General features: G+C 39.5%; 1 protein-coding gene and 1 long non-coding RNA gene across 5 annotated transcripts; one reads left to right on the top strand and one right to left on the bottom strand.

Moving 5' to 3' along the window:
- Positions 1–24: 24 nt before the first annotated feature.
- On the top strand, positions 25–13,119 carry LOC107067881 (uncharacterized). Of its 4 annotated transcripts, none has more exons than XM_015323790.2 (19): positions 25–182; positions 6,396–7,015; positions 7,101–7,397; positions 7,482–7,675; positions 7,740–8,094; positions 8,194–8,577; positions 8,659–8,737; positions 8,816–8,990; positions 9,058–9,190; positions 9,260–9,430; positions 9,856–9,939; positions 10,485–10,620; positions 10,745–10,872; positions 10,965–11,087; positions 11,162–11,352; positions 11,433–11,530; positions 11,616–11,818; positions 11,904–12,211; positions 12,320–13,119. In XM_015323790.2, the coding sequence occupies exons 2-19, from the start codon at positions 6,538–6,540 to the stop codon at positions 12,512–12,514; spliced, it is 3,732 nt and encodes a 1,243-aa protein (XP_015179276.1). In that variant the 5' UTR covers positions 25–182; positions 6,396–6,537; the 3' UTR covers positions 12,515–13,119. The 4 variants fall into 4 exon arrangements, with proteins under 4 accessions (XP_015179276.1, XP_015179278.1, XP_015179277.1 ...); XM_015323792.2 differs by lacking the exon at positions 25–182 and adding an exon at positions 5,984–6,205; XM_015323791.2 differs by lacking the exon at positions 25–182 and adding an exon at positions 5,984–6,211.
- A 187-nt stretch (positions 13,120–13,306) lies between these two features.
- Positions 13,307–15,329, bottom strand: LOC149032728 (uncharacterized). Its single transcript, XR_016176375.1, has 2 exons — positions 13,919–15,329; positions 13,307–13,560 (listed from the first exon to the last, which is right to left on the bottom strand). It is a non-coding gene; the product is annotated as an uncharacterized LOC149032728 (long non-coding RNA).
- Between the last annotated feature and the right edge of the window lie 425 nt (positions 15,330–15,754).

The following is a 15,754-nucleotide window of genomic DNA, read 5'->3' as shown; positions in this document are numbered from 1 at the left end:
AAGAGTTTACAAAATTGTGTAGCTTCTTGACAAATTCTTATAGCGCGCCCTCTTTTCTTTATATTATTTATATTTTATGTTATGTCTAATCTCTCAACTAGTATAGCAGTAGTATTACTTAGATGAATTCTATTTTGTATTCTTCACGTCAATCTTCCACAATCTTAATGGTTGCTGTTACTGTAAGAAATTATTCAAATATGTGTATATACTTGTGGCGTCTCGCACCAGCGCAGTGCTGACATCTCTCGGCCAACAGCGCGCAGCTATAGCAGCGCGCGCAGGAAAAGTGCTGACACCTCTCGGCCGCCAGCACTAACATACGCAAGCACCTCATGACGCGGTTCCGCAGGGGCATCTGATTGGCCTGACCACGCCTTTGGTTGGTCAGAGCAGAAGAGTGACCACTGGGACTGTTGCTCTCCCCACTTCCGCATGCCTGGATCGCCGTGGCGGTGCACACGCAGGAAAAACCACTTCACTTCTGCTTCATCAGTCGAACCGTCCGGTCGCACTTCTCTCATCGCGCTCACTGTGTAAAAAGTATCTCCTGTGTGCAAACATTATCTTCTGTACGTGACCACGTGGCACACCACGCCGACAAATAAATATCGTCCCACGGGATCAAAAATATAATCGGGAATTTCTTTCCTCCACACGGAGTCTCCTAGGCCCATTCCCTTCTCCGCGGCCGTTCCTCGCGTCGGTGTGAACGCGCCTTAACGCGCCTAGTAACCTAGGGAAAGAATATCCCAAATTGGTGACCCCGACGTGATCCCGAGGACCATCTTCAGCAGCCCCACGTGCTTTCCAGACCACTGGCTTCTCAGCACCACGTGCTCGGCGACACCACGTGTTCTTCATCACCACGTGCTCTCCAACGCCACGTGTTCTCAGGCGCTGCCTATCTTCGTGTAAGTACTGACTTTGCCTTCATCACCGGCACCTCTTCGCCTCAAAGAAAAAAAAAGAGAGAGAAGAAAGAGAGAAAGATGCCCACCACACGCGCCGAGGCTTCCCAGCGCGACGCCGAGCGTCAGAATACGGCACCGGCCACCACGCCGACCTCCGACGTCTTGACCACCGCCTGCACCTACGCCGAGGCCGGCCAGCCCAGCGACGCCGGACGCCGACCTGCTCGCTATCCACCCTTCACGCGTCGACATCCGGACCTCTGGTTCGTGCAGCTGGAGGCCATCTTCATGAACTACCGGATGCACTCGGACGACGAACGCTACTACGTCGCCTTAGCAGAATTGGACCAGGATACGGTCGAGGAGCTCCAGGATGTGCTAAGGACGCCACCAGCTACCGGTAAATACGAGCAGCTGAAGAAGCACATCATCGCTCGTTTGGGCGACACGGTGGAGAGACGGCTGCAGAAGCTGTTCTCCGGCCTTACTATGGGCGACCGCTCGCCGTCTCAGCTCCTTCGCCACATGCGCCACCTCGCTGGCGACAACGTCAGTGACGACGCCATCAAGGTCCGATGGTTCGACCTCCTGCCTCCGCAAATCTCCCAGTTACTGCGGCTCCTGCAGAATATGGACCTGGACGAGCTCGCCGCCAGGGCCGACGGCGTCTGCGAGTTCGCGCCGGGTGTCTGTGCTACCCAAAAGAGGCGCTCTCTCTCTCCGCCAGGCACCGCCCTATCCGGGCCCCCACTTCGGCGGGACCACGTGGACGGGGAACACACGGCGATGCACGCGACACTCGCCAACCTGACCCTCTCTAACAATCGGATGGCCGAGCAACTCAACCGGATGACCGATCAACTTAACCGGCAGACCGATATACTCAACCGGATGGCCGACCAATTCCACCGGTTGACCGTCACCCTCGGCGGTCGATCACGCTCTCGCTCACGCTCCCGGCCACGCGCAGCCGGGGGGGCGCCACGTCCACGAGATCGCCCTGGTGTCGCTACCACCGGAAATTCCAGGAGAGGGCACTGCACTGCATCCCACCGTGTAGCTACGAACAGGACAGGGCGTTAAACGAGTAGCGCCGCCGCACAACTTGGCGGTACACGGTGGCGCCGCTCGATCCTTCTCGGACTTCCGCCTCCACGTTCATGAGAGCTCGCTCAGACAAGCGATGCTCATCGACTGCGGCTCCGTGGTATCACTCCTGCCGCGCCGCCTAGTTTCCGGACCGTTGTCCCAGGACAGTCTCCAGCTCATCGCGGCCAACGGGTCACCGATCCCCACTTACGGACGACGCCTACTTACGCTCACCCTGGGTCTGCAACGCGAGTTCCCCTGGGTATTCACCGTCGCCGACGTGCCCGTGCCCATCCTAGGAGCGGACTTCCTCAACCACACAGGCCTCCTGGTGGATATTCGAAGGCAACGACTGATCGACCCGGCCTCTTCTAAGGAAGCGACGATGCACTACCGGAAGGCTTCCGTTCACGGGGTCGACGCCATCGCGGGACCCCTGGATCTCCACTATCGCACCGCCTACGACAAGCTGCTCGCCGAGTACGCAGACCTCGCCCAGCCCTCCGAGAGGGGAGCAGCGCTTCAGGGCTCCTCGGTGGTGCATCGCATCACAACCTCCGGACCGCCTGTCTTCGAGCGACCGCGCCGCCTCTCCGGCGAGCGCTTAGCAGCGGCGAAAGCCACGTTCGACCGCCTCCTGCGTCAGGGAGTCATCAGGCCTTCGTCGAGTCCATGGGCCAGCCCTCTGCACCTGGTGGAAAAACCCACAGGCGGGTTCCGAGCTACGGGAGACTTCCGTCGTCTCAATGCCGTCACGCTTCCGGATCGCTATCCCCTTCCTGTCATCGAGGACCTACTCGAGGATAGCGGTGGCTGCTCGGTTTTCTCGGTACTGGACCTCCAGGAGGCATACTTCCAGATTCCGATGGCCAAGGAAGATATCGAGAAAACAGCGGTCACGACGCCGTTCGGTCTATACGAGTTCCAGAGGATGCCGCTAGGTCTTCGGAACGCATCACAGACGTTCCAGCGGTTTATGGACTCCTTACTCCGGGACCTACCGTTCGTCCGAAGCTACATCGACGACCTTTTCATCCGGTCCGCCTCGCACGAAGAACACCTACGTCACCTACGGATGCTCTTCGACCGTCTACGGGAGGCCGGACTATCCTACAAGGTGGACAAGGTCCAGCTCGGACTGCCCAGCGTCACCATCCTGGGCTACCGAGTCTCCGCCAACGGCATCCGTCCTCCGGAGCGCAAGATCGATGCCATCCGGAACTACCAGAAGCCTACCACACCAAAAGGCCTGCGACGCTTCCTGGGCGTCATCAACTTCTTTAGGAGGAGTCTACCGCATGCAGCTCACATCCAGGCGCCGCTCAACCAGCTTCTTCGGGGTCTTCCCAAGCGCAGCCGGCGTCCGCTGGTTTGGAACGACGCAGCAGATCGAGCCTTCGAGGACGCACGACGCAGCCTTGCCGGAGCAGTGGAAACCGCTTTCCTGTCGCCTACTGCTCCTCTTCGGCTGGCTACCGACGCATCCAGCACGGCCGTTGGTGCCGCGCTCCTACAATTGGTTAACGGTGAATGGCAGCCTGTCGGTTTCTTCTCGCAAACATTGTCACCGACGCAGGCTCGCTACAGCACCTATGACAGGGAGCTCCTAGCCGTCTTCCTAGCAGTTCACCACTTCCGACGTATCCTCGAGGGTCGTCCGTTTACAGTATTAACGGACCATCGTCCGCTCACCTTCGCGGCTAACCAACCCTCGGACAAGGCCTCACCACGTCAACAACGTCAGCTGGACTTCTTGCTCCAGTTCGACATCACGTTCCAGCACGTGGACGGCGCAGACAACGTCGTCGCCGATGCTCTCTCCCGGACAACGGAGGACGCTCCAGCTCCGGAGGGGCCCACAAGCGCTACTACGTCATCGCCGACGCCGCCAACCTCAACCTGCGCCACCATCAGCTTGCCTTCGGCACTTAGCCCAGAGGCTATCGCCGCAGCACAGAACAAGGACGACGAGCTCCCAGCGCTCGCAGCACGCACCTCACTCAACCTTCAGCGACTCAACATCGAAGGATTCGAGGTGACCTGCGACATACACGACGGGCGAGTACGGCCATACCTACCCCGCTCGCTCCGCACAACCGCCTTCGAAGCCATTCATAGTCTGGCTCACCCGGGTGTCCGCGCAACGGTACGAGATGTATCGAGGCAGTTCATCTGGCCCGGTCTACGTAAGGACGTCACCGCATGGGCACGCGCTTGCCTACCGTGCCAACGCTCCAAGGTCGCGCGACACAACCGCGCAGAACTTTCCCGCTTCCAAACCACGGAAAGTCGATTCGAGCACGTGCACGTCGACCTCATCACGCTGCCCCAGGTAGGAGAATACCGGTACTGCCTTACCATCATCGACCGATTCACCAGATGGCCAGTGGCTGTTCCTCTCAAGGACATCCGGGCAGAAACCATCGCCAGGGCCTTCACATCGGCTTGGATTGCGGACAAGGGATGCCCGCTCACCATCACCTCGGACCAGGGCACCCAGTTCGAGTCGGCACTCTTCGCCGCACTCGCTCAGGCCTCGGGGGCCACCAGAATCCGCACTACACCTCATCACCCTCAGGCTAACGGCATGGTAGAGAGGTTCCACCGAACACTCAAGGCAGCACTAATGTGCGCTCGAGTTCCTTGGCCCGACGCACTTCCTCTTGTGCTACTCGGCCTACGGAACGCGTACAAGGAGGACTTGCAAGCCTCGCCGGCAGAGATGGTCTACGGCACAACGCTTCGCGTTCCCGGCGGTTTCTTCACGCCCAGCAGTTCACCCGTCGACCCGACCTCCTTCGTCGGCCGACTACGGGGACTCATGCAGACTCTAAGTGCTACTCCGGCAACGGACCACTCTCGCCACCGTCCTTTCTTCTTCAAGGACCTCCGAACATGCTCGCACGTTTTCCTGCGAGTCGACACGGTCAGAAAACCGCTCGAACCTCCGTACACAGGACCACACAAAGTCATCCGCCGCATCAATGACAAAGTGTATGTCATCCTGGTGAACGGCGCTGAAAAGTCCGTGTCTACAGACGCCTTGAAGCCAGCATACCTGGACACCTCGGACGACCACCCGTCAGACGCACCCGCTCATTCGCCTGCTCCGAAACTGTCGACATCCGCCCAGACTCCAGAGGATCTGAACCGTGCACCGGCTCTCACCACGACACAGGCTTCGGCACCGCCTCCGCGGTCGCCGACTTCATCGTTCTCACCACTACCAGCGCCTAAAACTCGGCCAGTGACTCAGGACCCACCTCCGGCGTCCAGACCTCTCATTGTCTCGCCACCGCCTTCCGCCAAACCAGGCACCATCATGCCTAACAGCGGAGCACCCAGACAGAAGCATCGGCCCAACATCCTCCGCAGAGTTACCTTCCGCCTGCCTCCGGCAGCCGGTCCAGAGGGGGAGTGGCTGTGGCGTCTCGCACCAGCGCAGTGCTGACATCTCTCGGCCAACAGCGCGCAGCTATAGCAGCGCGCGCAGGAAAAGTGCTGACACCTCTCGGCCGCCAGCACTAACATACGCAAGCACCTCATGACGCGGTTCCGCAGGGGCATCTGATTGGCCTGACCACGCCTTTGGTTGGTCAGAGCAGAAGAGTGACCACTGGGACTGTTGCTCTCCCCACTTCCGCATGCCTGGATCGCCGTGGCGGTGCACACGCAGGAAAAACCACTTCACTTCTGCTTCATCAGTCGAACCGTCCGGTCGCACTTCTCTCATCGCGCTCACTGTGTAAAAAGTATCTCCTGTGTGCAAACATTATCTTCTGTACGTGACCACGTGGCACACCACGCCGACAAATAAATATCGTCCCACGGGATCAAAAATATAATCGGGAATTTCTTTCCTCCACACGGAGTCTCCTAGGCCCATTCCCTTCTCCGCGGCCGTTCCTCGCGTCGGTGTGAACGCGCCTTAACGCGCCTAGTAACCTAGGGAAAGAATATCCCAAATACTTTTATATACGATCATAAAAAATTAATTCGATCATATTAATTCATTAATATTTATAAACAAAGTGAGAGAGGCATAGACATGCAAGCATATAGTGAGTGAGTGAGTGAGTGAGAAAGAAAAAGAAAAAGAAAGAAAGAACGAGTGAGTGAGTGAGTGAACGTATGAGTGAGTTTATAAACAGTCCATAACCATGGTGTCTACGAAAAGCAACAAATGTTCCATTTTTGATTACGTACTTGTAATAAGAAATATTTTTAACAATCGTATATACGTATATTGTAAACTCATTGCACGCTTATATAACAATAACAGTTGGACAATTTAATATCGCATATATTTTCATTTTGTTATACATTTGATCATGACGTAGATTTAACCATAAGATACACATTAAATAATGAAGATAATATTTATTTCTATAGGAAATAGTTGAGGATAGTTGTAATTTAGGTGGCAATGCAAGTGTCAAGCTCATGTGTTCTAATCCTCGGCTCTGAATATACGTGATATATATATAAACAATTCTATTTTGAATCTAAGAAAAGTAATGAAATTCGTGAGACAATGAGCAAAATGTCAGAATCAACGAGTAATCTACAACGCATATCCAATATGCCAGAGATAATGGATTTAGTCAAACTTCTTCGTCAAAATGGTGATAAAGTTTTAAGTGCATCGAGCAAGTTATCATTATCTACTACATTACTTTATAATTTAAATGAAGCATTTTCATTGATTGTGGATGATGATGAAGATTTGAAATCTTCATTTCAAGTTTGCAATAGTTCAAAAATAGACTTATTTAGAGATTTGAAATTTTTGCACGACTTTGTACAGAAAACAATCGGTCTAAAGCTAACTCATTACTCGACGGCTAATGCCAAAATACATGTTGATATTACCAAATTTAGAAGTTTGAAATATTTGGAGTTGAAAAAAGTTAGTATTAATTTAGTAAAAGGAATACAAGGAATAAGAGGCCAATTAGAAAGTATTACGTGTGCTGGAAGACAAGGCATTACTACTGTAGCACAATTATTAGGTATTACAAAAATAACAATATTTCTATTAACGTTTAGCACATTATGCCTTTTTAAAACGAATCTCTATTGTTCTTCTTTTTCTAGCAACGTGTGGTGAAGATGCTGGAGCAGGATTCGTTTGGGGTTCTTTGAGGCACTTATCATTATCTCATAATGCTCTAGAACGATTAGACAGATCCTTTGAACTTACACCATGGCTACAAATATTAGATTTGAGTCACAATTTACTAAATAATGCAGCAGAACTTGATTGTTTGCCTAATCTAAAATATCTTAATCTTGGATATAACAAATTAGAAACGGTTCCTGCTTTTAATAAATCGACAATGCATTCTCTTCAAATATTAGTTTTAAAAAATAATTACATCGAAGATATTAGTGGTACGTTTAATTTACTGTTTATTACTATTAATTTAATATTCAGCTTGAGTTATATATGAAAATAAAATATTTCTTCTTCTATAGGCTTAGAAGGATTGGAATGTTTAACGGAGATAGACTTATCATTCAACTGCTTAACGGAACATTCTGTTTTGTGGCCTATTGAAAGGATGTCAGCGTTGCTATGGCTATCTTTGGAAGGAAATCCATTATCATATCATCCAAAACATAGATTGTTATCCATTAAATATTTACATCCATGTTTAATCGATAACAAGGTAAAGTTCTTTAAAGCGTACGGGTAAAGGTATATTACCTGTAGCCTTACAAGTTTTCTTATAGTTTGTTTTAGATCATTGGCCTTTGTCAAAATCAGAAAAAATGCTTGTAGAAGACAATCGTGTTTTTCCAATTAGAAACATGCAGTCTAGTGTTGTATCAAGAGACAATTTTGTTTCTTTGTCAAATTCAACTACTTCCAATAATACATTTTCATCTGGTGACTCTTTTGTTTCTAAAGATTTCTTAATAAATACCCCCCAGACTTCTAATACAAGCACCAGAGGGGAGACAAGTTTTACTGCTTTAGGAAAAAGTAGAAAAAAGACAAACGTAAAGGAAGCTATTATCACAGAAGAAGACCAAGAAAAAAAGGATTCCGTGAATAAATCAGAAGTATTATCTTCTTCGCATTTAGGTAACAATATTGAATTTAATCAAATGTGTATTTAAACTATGACATTCTTATTTATCAAATATATTTATTCTTATTTTTAAAAACATTTATCAAATATAGAAACGAAGAAACAAATATTGGCATTACGAGAGAAATTTGGCAAAGTAAATTGGCTAAGCAGTCAAGCTGGGAGCTTTGTTCAAGATATTATGGGTTTGCAATCACCATCACCTACGATTAATTATCTCGTCGATACAAATTCGACATTATCCGAAGACAATCTTGATATAACATCTTTGATAGAAAATAAGGATTCGAATCATACTAATTCAGAAAATTTAAGCAATCCTGTTGTTGTAAATTGTAATGATAATGGAAATTCTGATAAAGTAGAAGAAACAGACGATAACAAAGTATCCGATAAGGAAGTATCGAATAATGACGATTTGACAACTACTCTTGAAAATCCTCCTGAAGTCAATCCTTTGTTTGATCTCGAATTAGGTATTATTTATCAATAATACATATGTAATTTGTTATTTGTAATTATTTCAATTAATAATCCCCTTATTGTTTTGTTCACAGAAAAAAGTGATTTGTATTTAGTACAAAACAGGAAAAATTCGAATGAAATGGAAGAATTATTTCTAGAACTAACGGCCGAGTAAATATCTCATTTTCTTTTTTTTATTAACTACATTTATGCATATACATACATTTCATTTATCTCATTAAATTGCAGCGATATAAAGGAAAGAGATACTACAAGTGGAATAGTTAGAAATTCTTGGTCAGTAGCATCCGTTCTATCGTGTGTATTAGGAAGAGGTGAAGAACCTATGGTGGACATTATATTCGATACGAAACGTAAAGATAAACAAAACAGAAGATATTTTATAGAATTGGAAGACGCAAAGGTAAATCTTATTGCACAAAGACATTATTTTAACTAATACTTTTGTTAATTTTTTCTTTTATTAATAGAAAATCGTGTCAGTGATCAATGAAAAAATGAGTGCACATCCTATACTATTAAAAGTTTATAAATGCATGAAGTGTTCGACTCATTTCTCAGATGATGAGGAACATGCAGCTATAATTCTTAGATCTGCAATTGGTTTGTTATTACATTAACGTAAAATTCTTTTTAAGATAGAGTCATAGAAAAAGATAATATTTTTTTCAGGTATGAAGCAATTGAAGTGTCCTACTTGTACAAGTACATTAGTTATAGAGATGAATGAATTTTCAGAAATGCATTCTAAAAATGAAGAAACTCTCACGCACAAAAACAATAAATCTATTGAAATGTCTGAAATAATTAATTTGCAACATTCTGAATCGACTTCTAGTATCGGTAACTATATATATATGTATATATTGTGCAATGTGATTGTTAGAATGAGATTTTTTCTAATTGCATTCAAGTCGAAAAGAAATCAGTTCTTTTTTTTTAACAAAGTTTAGATGTTGTAAATCATTATAATATTCATAATTCTTGTTTCTATCGTTGTGCGTGTTACATATGATAGCGATAACAATGAGATACACATATATAACATATTTAAAAACAATGATTTTTTTTTTGAAGCTTTTTTCTATGCAATTAAATAACATATTAAATTTTTGGCTACAAGAAGAAATGAATTTAATATAGCAATTAAAAGTAAATCTCTGGTAAAAATAATGTCGATGAATTAGCAGAATGCAAATGTCATAATTGTCGATGATTGCCTGTCAGTACATTTAATTGTTAACTGGGAATATAACATACTAATCCAGGTGCAGGTGGAACGGAGGGTGAAGCTATATCCGTCAGCACTTCTCTGGTGCACTACGACTCTCACCCCCAAGCCCAAGTCTGCTGTAAGCTCAGCCACAATAATATATATATTTATATATTATAGCACTCTATACTTTCAAATATATATCATGAAAGCTCAAGTGCACATTAAATACTTTCCAATGTTACAAGTATAAATATGCATATCCACTAATAAATAAGCATTAATAAAAAGATAAAATGAACTATTTTAAATATCAAAGATTATATACAATAGATCATATACTTGTAACATAAGCAACTCATTCACTTTATAACTATATTAACATGAAAGCTTATATATCAACTTATCCTCCTTAATAATCCTTTAAATCTTTAAGCAATGCTTTAATTTTATTGAGATAACATATCTTGTCACATTATATATATATATATATATATATATATATATATATATAACTGCAGATGTATTCATATTTTCTTTATATATTTATATTTTTTACTTGTATAGTCACGAAGTAATAGCAACAAGATTTGTTATAACTCAAAAGAATAATTTATACATTATTCATTATTCGTTATTTATTAATTATTAATCATTATTAAATATCAATTATTGTATTAACAGGTTCAGCAACTAGTTTAGAAGAATCAAGAGAATCAACGCCTTCGATAAGTGCCATAATTAAAAAGTACGAAAGTGATATAGAAATTCTTAGTAATCCAAGTCAAAGTAGTATCGAAGTTTTGGACGAAGCTTCAAAGTTAGTAAATAATAACGAATCTATGGTTGCAATTGTAACTATATCTATGTGCGCAATTGCAATATTATTCCTTAACAAAGAAACTAATAAGAAAAATAATATACCTATTGTCTCTTATCTACAGAGCTAATTTAACTCCTAATAGGAAGAAATCATCGGAAGAAAGATCCGCAAGTGTTGCTCCTTCTCTTTTAACAATTACGGATACAATTGGTCCGGCTATGGTTGGATTAACTGAAAGTAGTTCTTCAGGTTTATATTTTTATATACATTTTATCATATATTATTCATTTGTTATGTAAATTATTAATATATATTTATTATTGATATTTGTCCTGTTTTAGGTTCTTTAACTGATAGCATCTGTACAGCGTATGAAAATAGAAATGTTAAAAAATCTAATAATACCGAAATAAATTCTGAAAAAGAATCTGTACCCGTAGCAAATATATCTACGATGCTTGGAGGTAATTAAAGATGTTAACCTTACTGATTCTAATTTAAATGATTCATTACAAATTACAAACATTTTGATTTTCAGAACTTTTACAAAGTATCAAAATAGGAAGTAATAAATCTTTACCAATAAAGACTGAGGAAGAAATAAGCTCTTTAAATAGCAACGTGCAATATTCTTATACAGATTTTAGTAGCGTTGATCATAGAGTGAAACTCCATATCATTTTAAACGTCTTTGAACACGAAAGTGAAGAACTTGCTCTACTTCTTAGGGTATCTTAATCTTATTTATAATTAATAGTTGTATTATTCATTATTTATTTTAACTCTAATGTTAATATTGATATTTTTAGGCTGATATATTGATGCAGGGTCAAAAGGAAATATTTCCAGGATGTTTAGTTTTATCTACATCAAAGGTTTATATCCTTAAAATTGATGGACCAGAAGGGTAGGGGATTCTACTATCAAGTTTTGATGTATTAATACTTTTAAAAATATTTCTTCACAAATATATTTGATATTTTATAAAACAGGGAGGATCCGCAGCGTTGGTTGCACAAAGAATGTAGCTGGACGATAGATAAATTAAGATCTATTGCAGCATTGCCTTTTAAACAAGGTGTTTTAGTAGAGTTACAACAGCCAACAAAAATGAACGAAGAGTACGTCAACATTAGTTTATTATGCATACTACAAGATTTTCAAAGGACATCGAATTTTTTATTTTATATAACAGGTAACGCGGATAAATATTACGTTTATATATATATACATATATTAACATATTATTACGTTTATTAATGAAATATATTTATCAACAGACCCTCCGCTACCTGCTAGTTGCGAAGTCGAATTTTCTGTACCAGAGCATTGCAGTACTTTAATGCATAATTTATTATCAGATATTAAAAAAGATGAAAATAGTGATGATACTGTTAGAATTCTAGCACTCTTTTCTTCTGCAGTACTGAAATGTCATAATAATACTGTAATGACCAAATACTCTGGACTCTTAATAACAGCATCCACCTTAGTAATATTAGAGGATAATATGCAATGGCTTTTACCAAATACTAAAGTAGTACCAGTTGTATTGAAAGAACAAACTATGAGTAATTTAATGGGAATCGTAAGTGAACCTTCTTTCTTTTTTTCCAAATCAAATGTATTATTACAATTAATATTCGATATATACATTTAACACTTTACACATAGAATGAAATGAAAATAATTTTAGGAACGCTGCGATACGATGTTGGTTTTAAATTTCTTAAACGAGATTGCAGGCTCGGAAGAAACATGGAGCTTAGAATTTATTTCTGTAGGTGCTGCCGAGGCTGTCATTAATTCAATACAATCGCCATGGGAAGAACTGTTTTCAGTACCCCTTCAAGTTACTACCAAATCAATACTAGATAATGACAAATCTTAAAAAAGGTTGTTTCTATTGACTAATCTTTGATTGATAATAATAATAAGTTATGCCACAAAATATGATAGAGAGATTTTCAATTGTAATGTATATAAAAGTGATCATGAATCATTAGGATTTCACAATAAATTTTTTATCATTTGACAAATTTTTCTAGCTTCAATATTAAACGCGTAAAAGTCAAACATTTAACCATAAGTCACAAATATATAAACTTGAAATATTTTTACTATTAACTTTCTAACTTCTTCATATTTTCTTGGATTATTGATAATCTATTATACTTGTTCAGAGATTCATGAAATAAGGCGATGTGGTATTTATCTTAATACATTAGGACAATGAAATCAAATATCTTAGTGTAAATTGTATTTTTTATATTCTTTATGGAAATATTGCACAAGCGTAAGTAACGATGATTGGAAAATTCGATCAAGATTTTGTTTCTCTTGTAATATAACAAATTTTATTATTATTTATAATTGATAGATATTTACATCTTGAGAATTTAAGCGTTAATTATAAAGGGAACAACAAATGAACTATACTGTACTATACTATACTGTATTATACTATAATATATACATCTTATTTTGTAAAACTCATTTGGCTGTGGTATAAGTAATATTTTAAAGATGTAACTATAACTGTATATATATATTCTAACAGTTATTAATTCTATAATTTATTTTTATACCCAGAAATATAAAAGTGTTCTCAATTGACAATCTTATAAATGCAATATAATATCTCGATCTTACGTAAAAATGTTTAAAGAATAAAATGTTTGAATATAATATGGTAAAAGAAATTTATATTTTATATGAATAAACATGCATTATAGATTATTTGTAACTATATAAAATGTATATAATTATTATAATTGTTCTAATAGCATTAATAAATTAATGCTTTTAGCGTAGGAGTTAAATCATTACCCATGGAAGGGAGAGCTCATTCATTACTTTCAACAAAGATAAGTACGATTCGACAATACCATCATCATCATGAAAGATTTTGGAAGACTGTGCAAAATTTTATTTACACTGGAAAAGAACCAAAGATAGAGATAAATATCCTATCAAAAAAATATGAAAAAGGAATATGCCTCTTATAATTATTAGGTGGACCGGAAAATAATGTCGTTTCTACATATGTCAAATTTTGTATATTTTTATCAAAAACCGATTGATTTTTATCAATTTGATATTAAAAATTTGCATACTAGATGAAGAAAGGTTGTTCATAACAAAGTTGATTATATTATTGATTAAAAATATAAATTTGTTAGAAATTTATTCGTGTGAATGTAAGGTTAGAAAGCGACGTTACTTTCCGGTCCATCTAATATTACAAATTTCAACAACATTATTTTGAAATACATTTTAATGGGCAATTCTTCACCTGTACAAAATGTATTGTCAAACATTGTACTGGGTAATTGAAAATATTATTATGTATTAACTGACATTTAACAATATGAAGAAAACTACTTTTTTTTTTATCTAAGAGATTGTCAGAGCAACAATGTCATTGATATAAATGATAGAAACAGTGTCTTACTTGCACAATAATAAAAAATGAGAGAATAAAATTAACAGAAAATCAAATTCAACTGAGTATCAAAGTTTGTCACGTGCTTTTTATGATTATTGACTGGAGGATACAATGTTAGAAAAAAAAAGCCATAGAATATCTCTAATATCTTTTAAAAAATATTCTATAGATTTTTTAATTTTGCATGGAATAGTTGAACAAACGAATGATTTGATTTTTTTTTATAGGTCTACTATGTAATTTTGTAGAAAAGAAAAAACAAATTAACATTCTAATGGCTCAAGATTAGGGAAGAAAAAAAGAAAACTACGTTATCGTGAAAAAACAAATTGCACTATTATATAGTAAGCAACATTAAATAATACACAGTTGGTTCATCGTTTGGTTTAACAGATTGTATAAACATTTTCTTTAAACATAATATTCTTATATATTTGATTCCTCACGTGATTTGTAAATAAAAATAGAAAATAACATTTTGTATTATGTATTTTTGTTATATAAAGTCCAGTCAAGTTTCTTAATAACTCAATACTGTAATAAATCCATTGTAATTTTGTAAAATGATCTCATATCACGATTGTACATTAAATATTAATAATAATTACATTTTTTTAAATATGTCATAATTTAATGTTATATATAAGTCACCGATGAAAAATATGATATTTTTAATTCTTAATAACGTATTATTTATTATCATTAAATTATCAACCTTTTTCTATAGATTAATAATAATAAGAAGAAATATCTAATAGTTTAGAAACATATTAATAAATGTTTCTATCAATACATTCACTATACTTATTATACATACTATGAAAAGCATTTAAATACCACCCTCGATTTAAAGTTTTGACGTTTTCTCTAACTTCCAATAGAAACCCAGATTTTTGCGTGATTAAGATGGTTTTCTCGCGTCGCAAAAATTCAAGAAAATGTAACAGGAGCACACGATGATAAAGGAGGTGCATGATAAAAAGAACGTTACCACCTAGAATGCTCATTGGTTGGAAATAAGGCAAGTAATGAAAGTATAGGAAATAAGTAAAGACTATCGGTAAGGCAGTAACATAACCGACGGTCGGTAAGTTATCATCGATCGGTAAGTTTTTATGGTAACTTATCAAATATACTTTTTCGTGCTACCTCTTTTCCTATCGTGTTCTCCTATTATATTTCTTTAATTTTTAAGACGCGAGAAAACGACCTTAACCACCGGAATATCTAGATTTCTATTGGAAATTGGAAAATAATTCAAAACGAATTGAAGATGGCATTTAAATGCCATTAATAATAAATATATTGACAAGTATATTCATTAATATATTTGTTAGCCATTAGATATTGTTTATTAACTTTTATGAACTTTTATTATATTATTTAGAATTTTGTATAAAACAGCAACACTGCGCAAGCTACAACGCTTTAAACTTGTAACCAGCAAGTCATTGCATCGAGTTTTATTCAAACAAGTTTGACTGTTATTTAAATTTTATTTCTGTTTTTCTTATTCTTGTTATTGTAAAGTTTTTTAGTTTATTTTTTCTTTTTTTTAAAGAAGCGCACAATAGATATTTCTCGTTCGTTATTTAGTTTAAGAAGCAAACCTTAATTATGGAAGAAAAATCGAAGATTGGCAGTACGCGATGTATTTTTATTATATGAATAAAGATATTTTCT

Source organism: Polistes dominula, unplaced genomic scaffold (assembly GCF_049000335.1).
Source record: "Polistes dominula isolate Pdom_NZ unplaced genomic scaffold, Pdom_raw_medaka contig_73, whole genome shotgun sequence".
NCBI lineage: Eukaryota > Metazoa > Arthropoda > Insecta > Hymenoptera > Vespidae > Polistes > Polistes dominula.
Note: the sequence above shows the minus strand (reverse complement) of the source record. Positions and strands in the feature narration are given on the sequence as shown.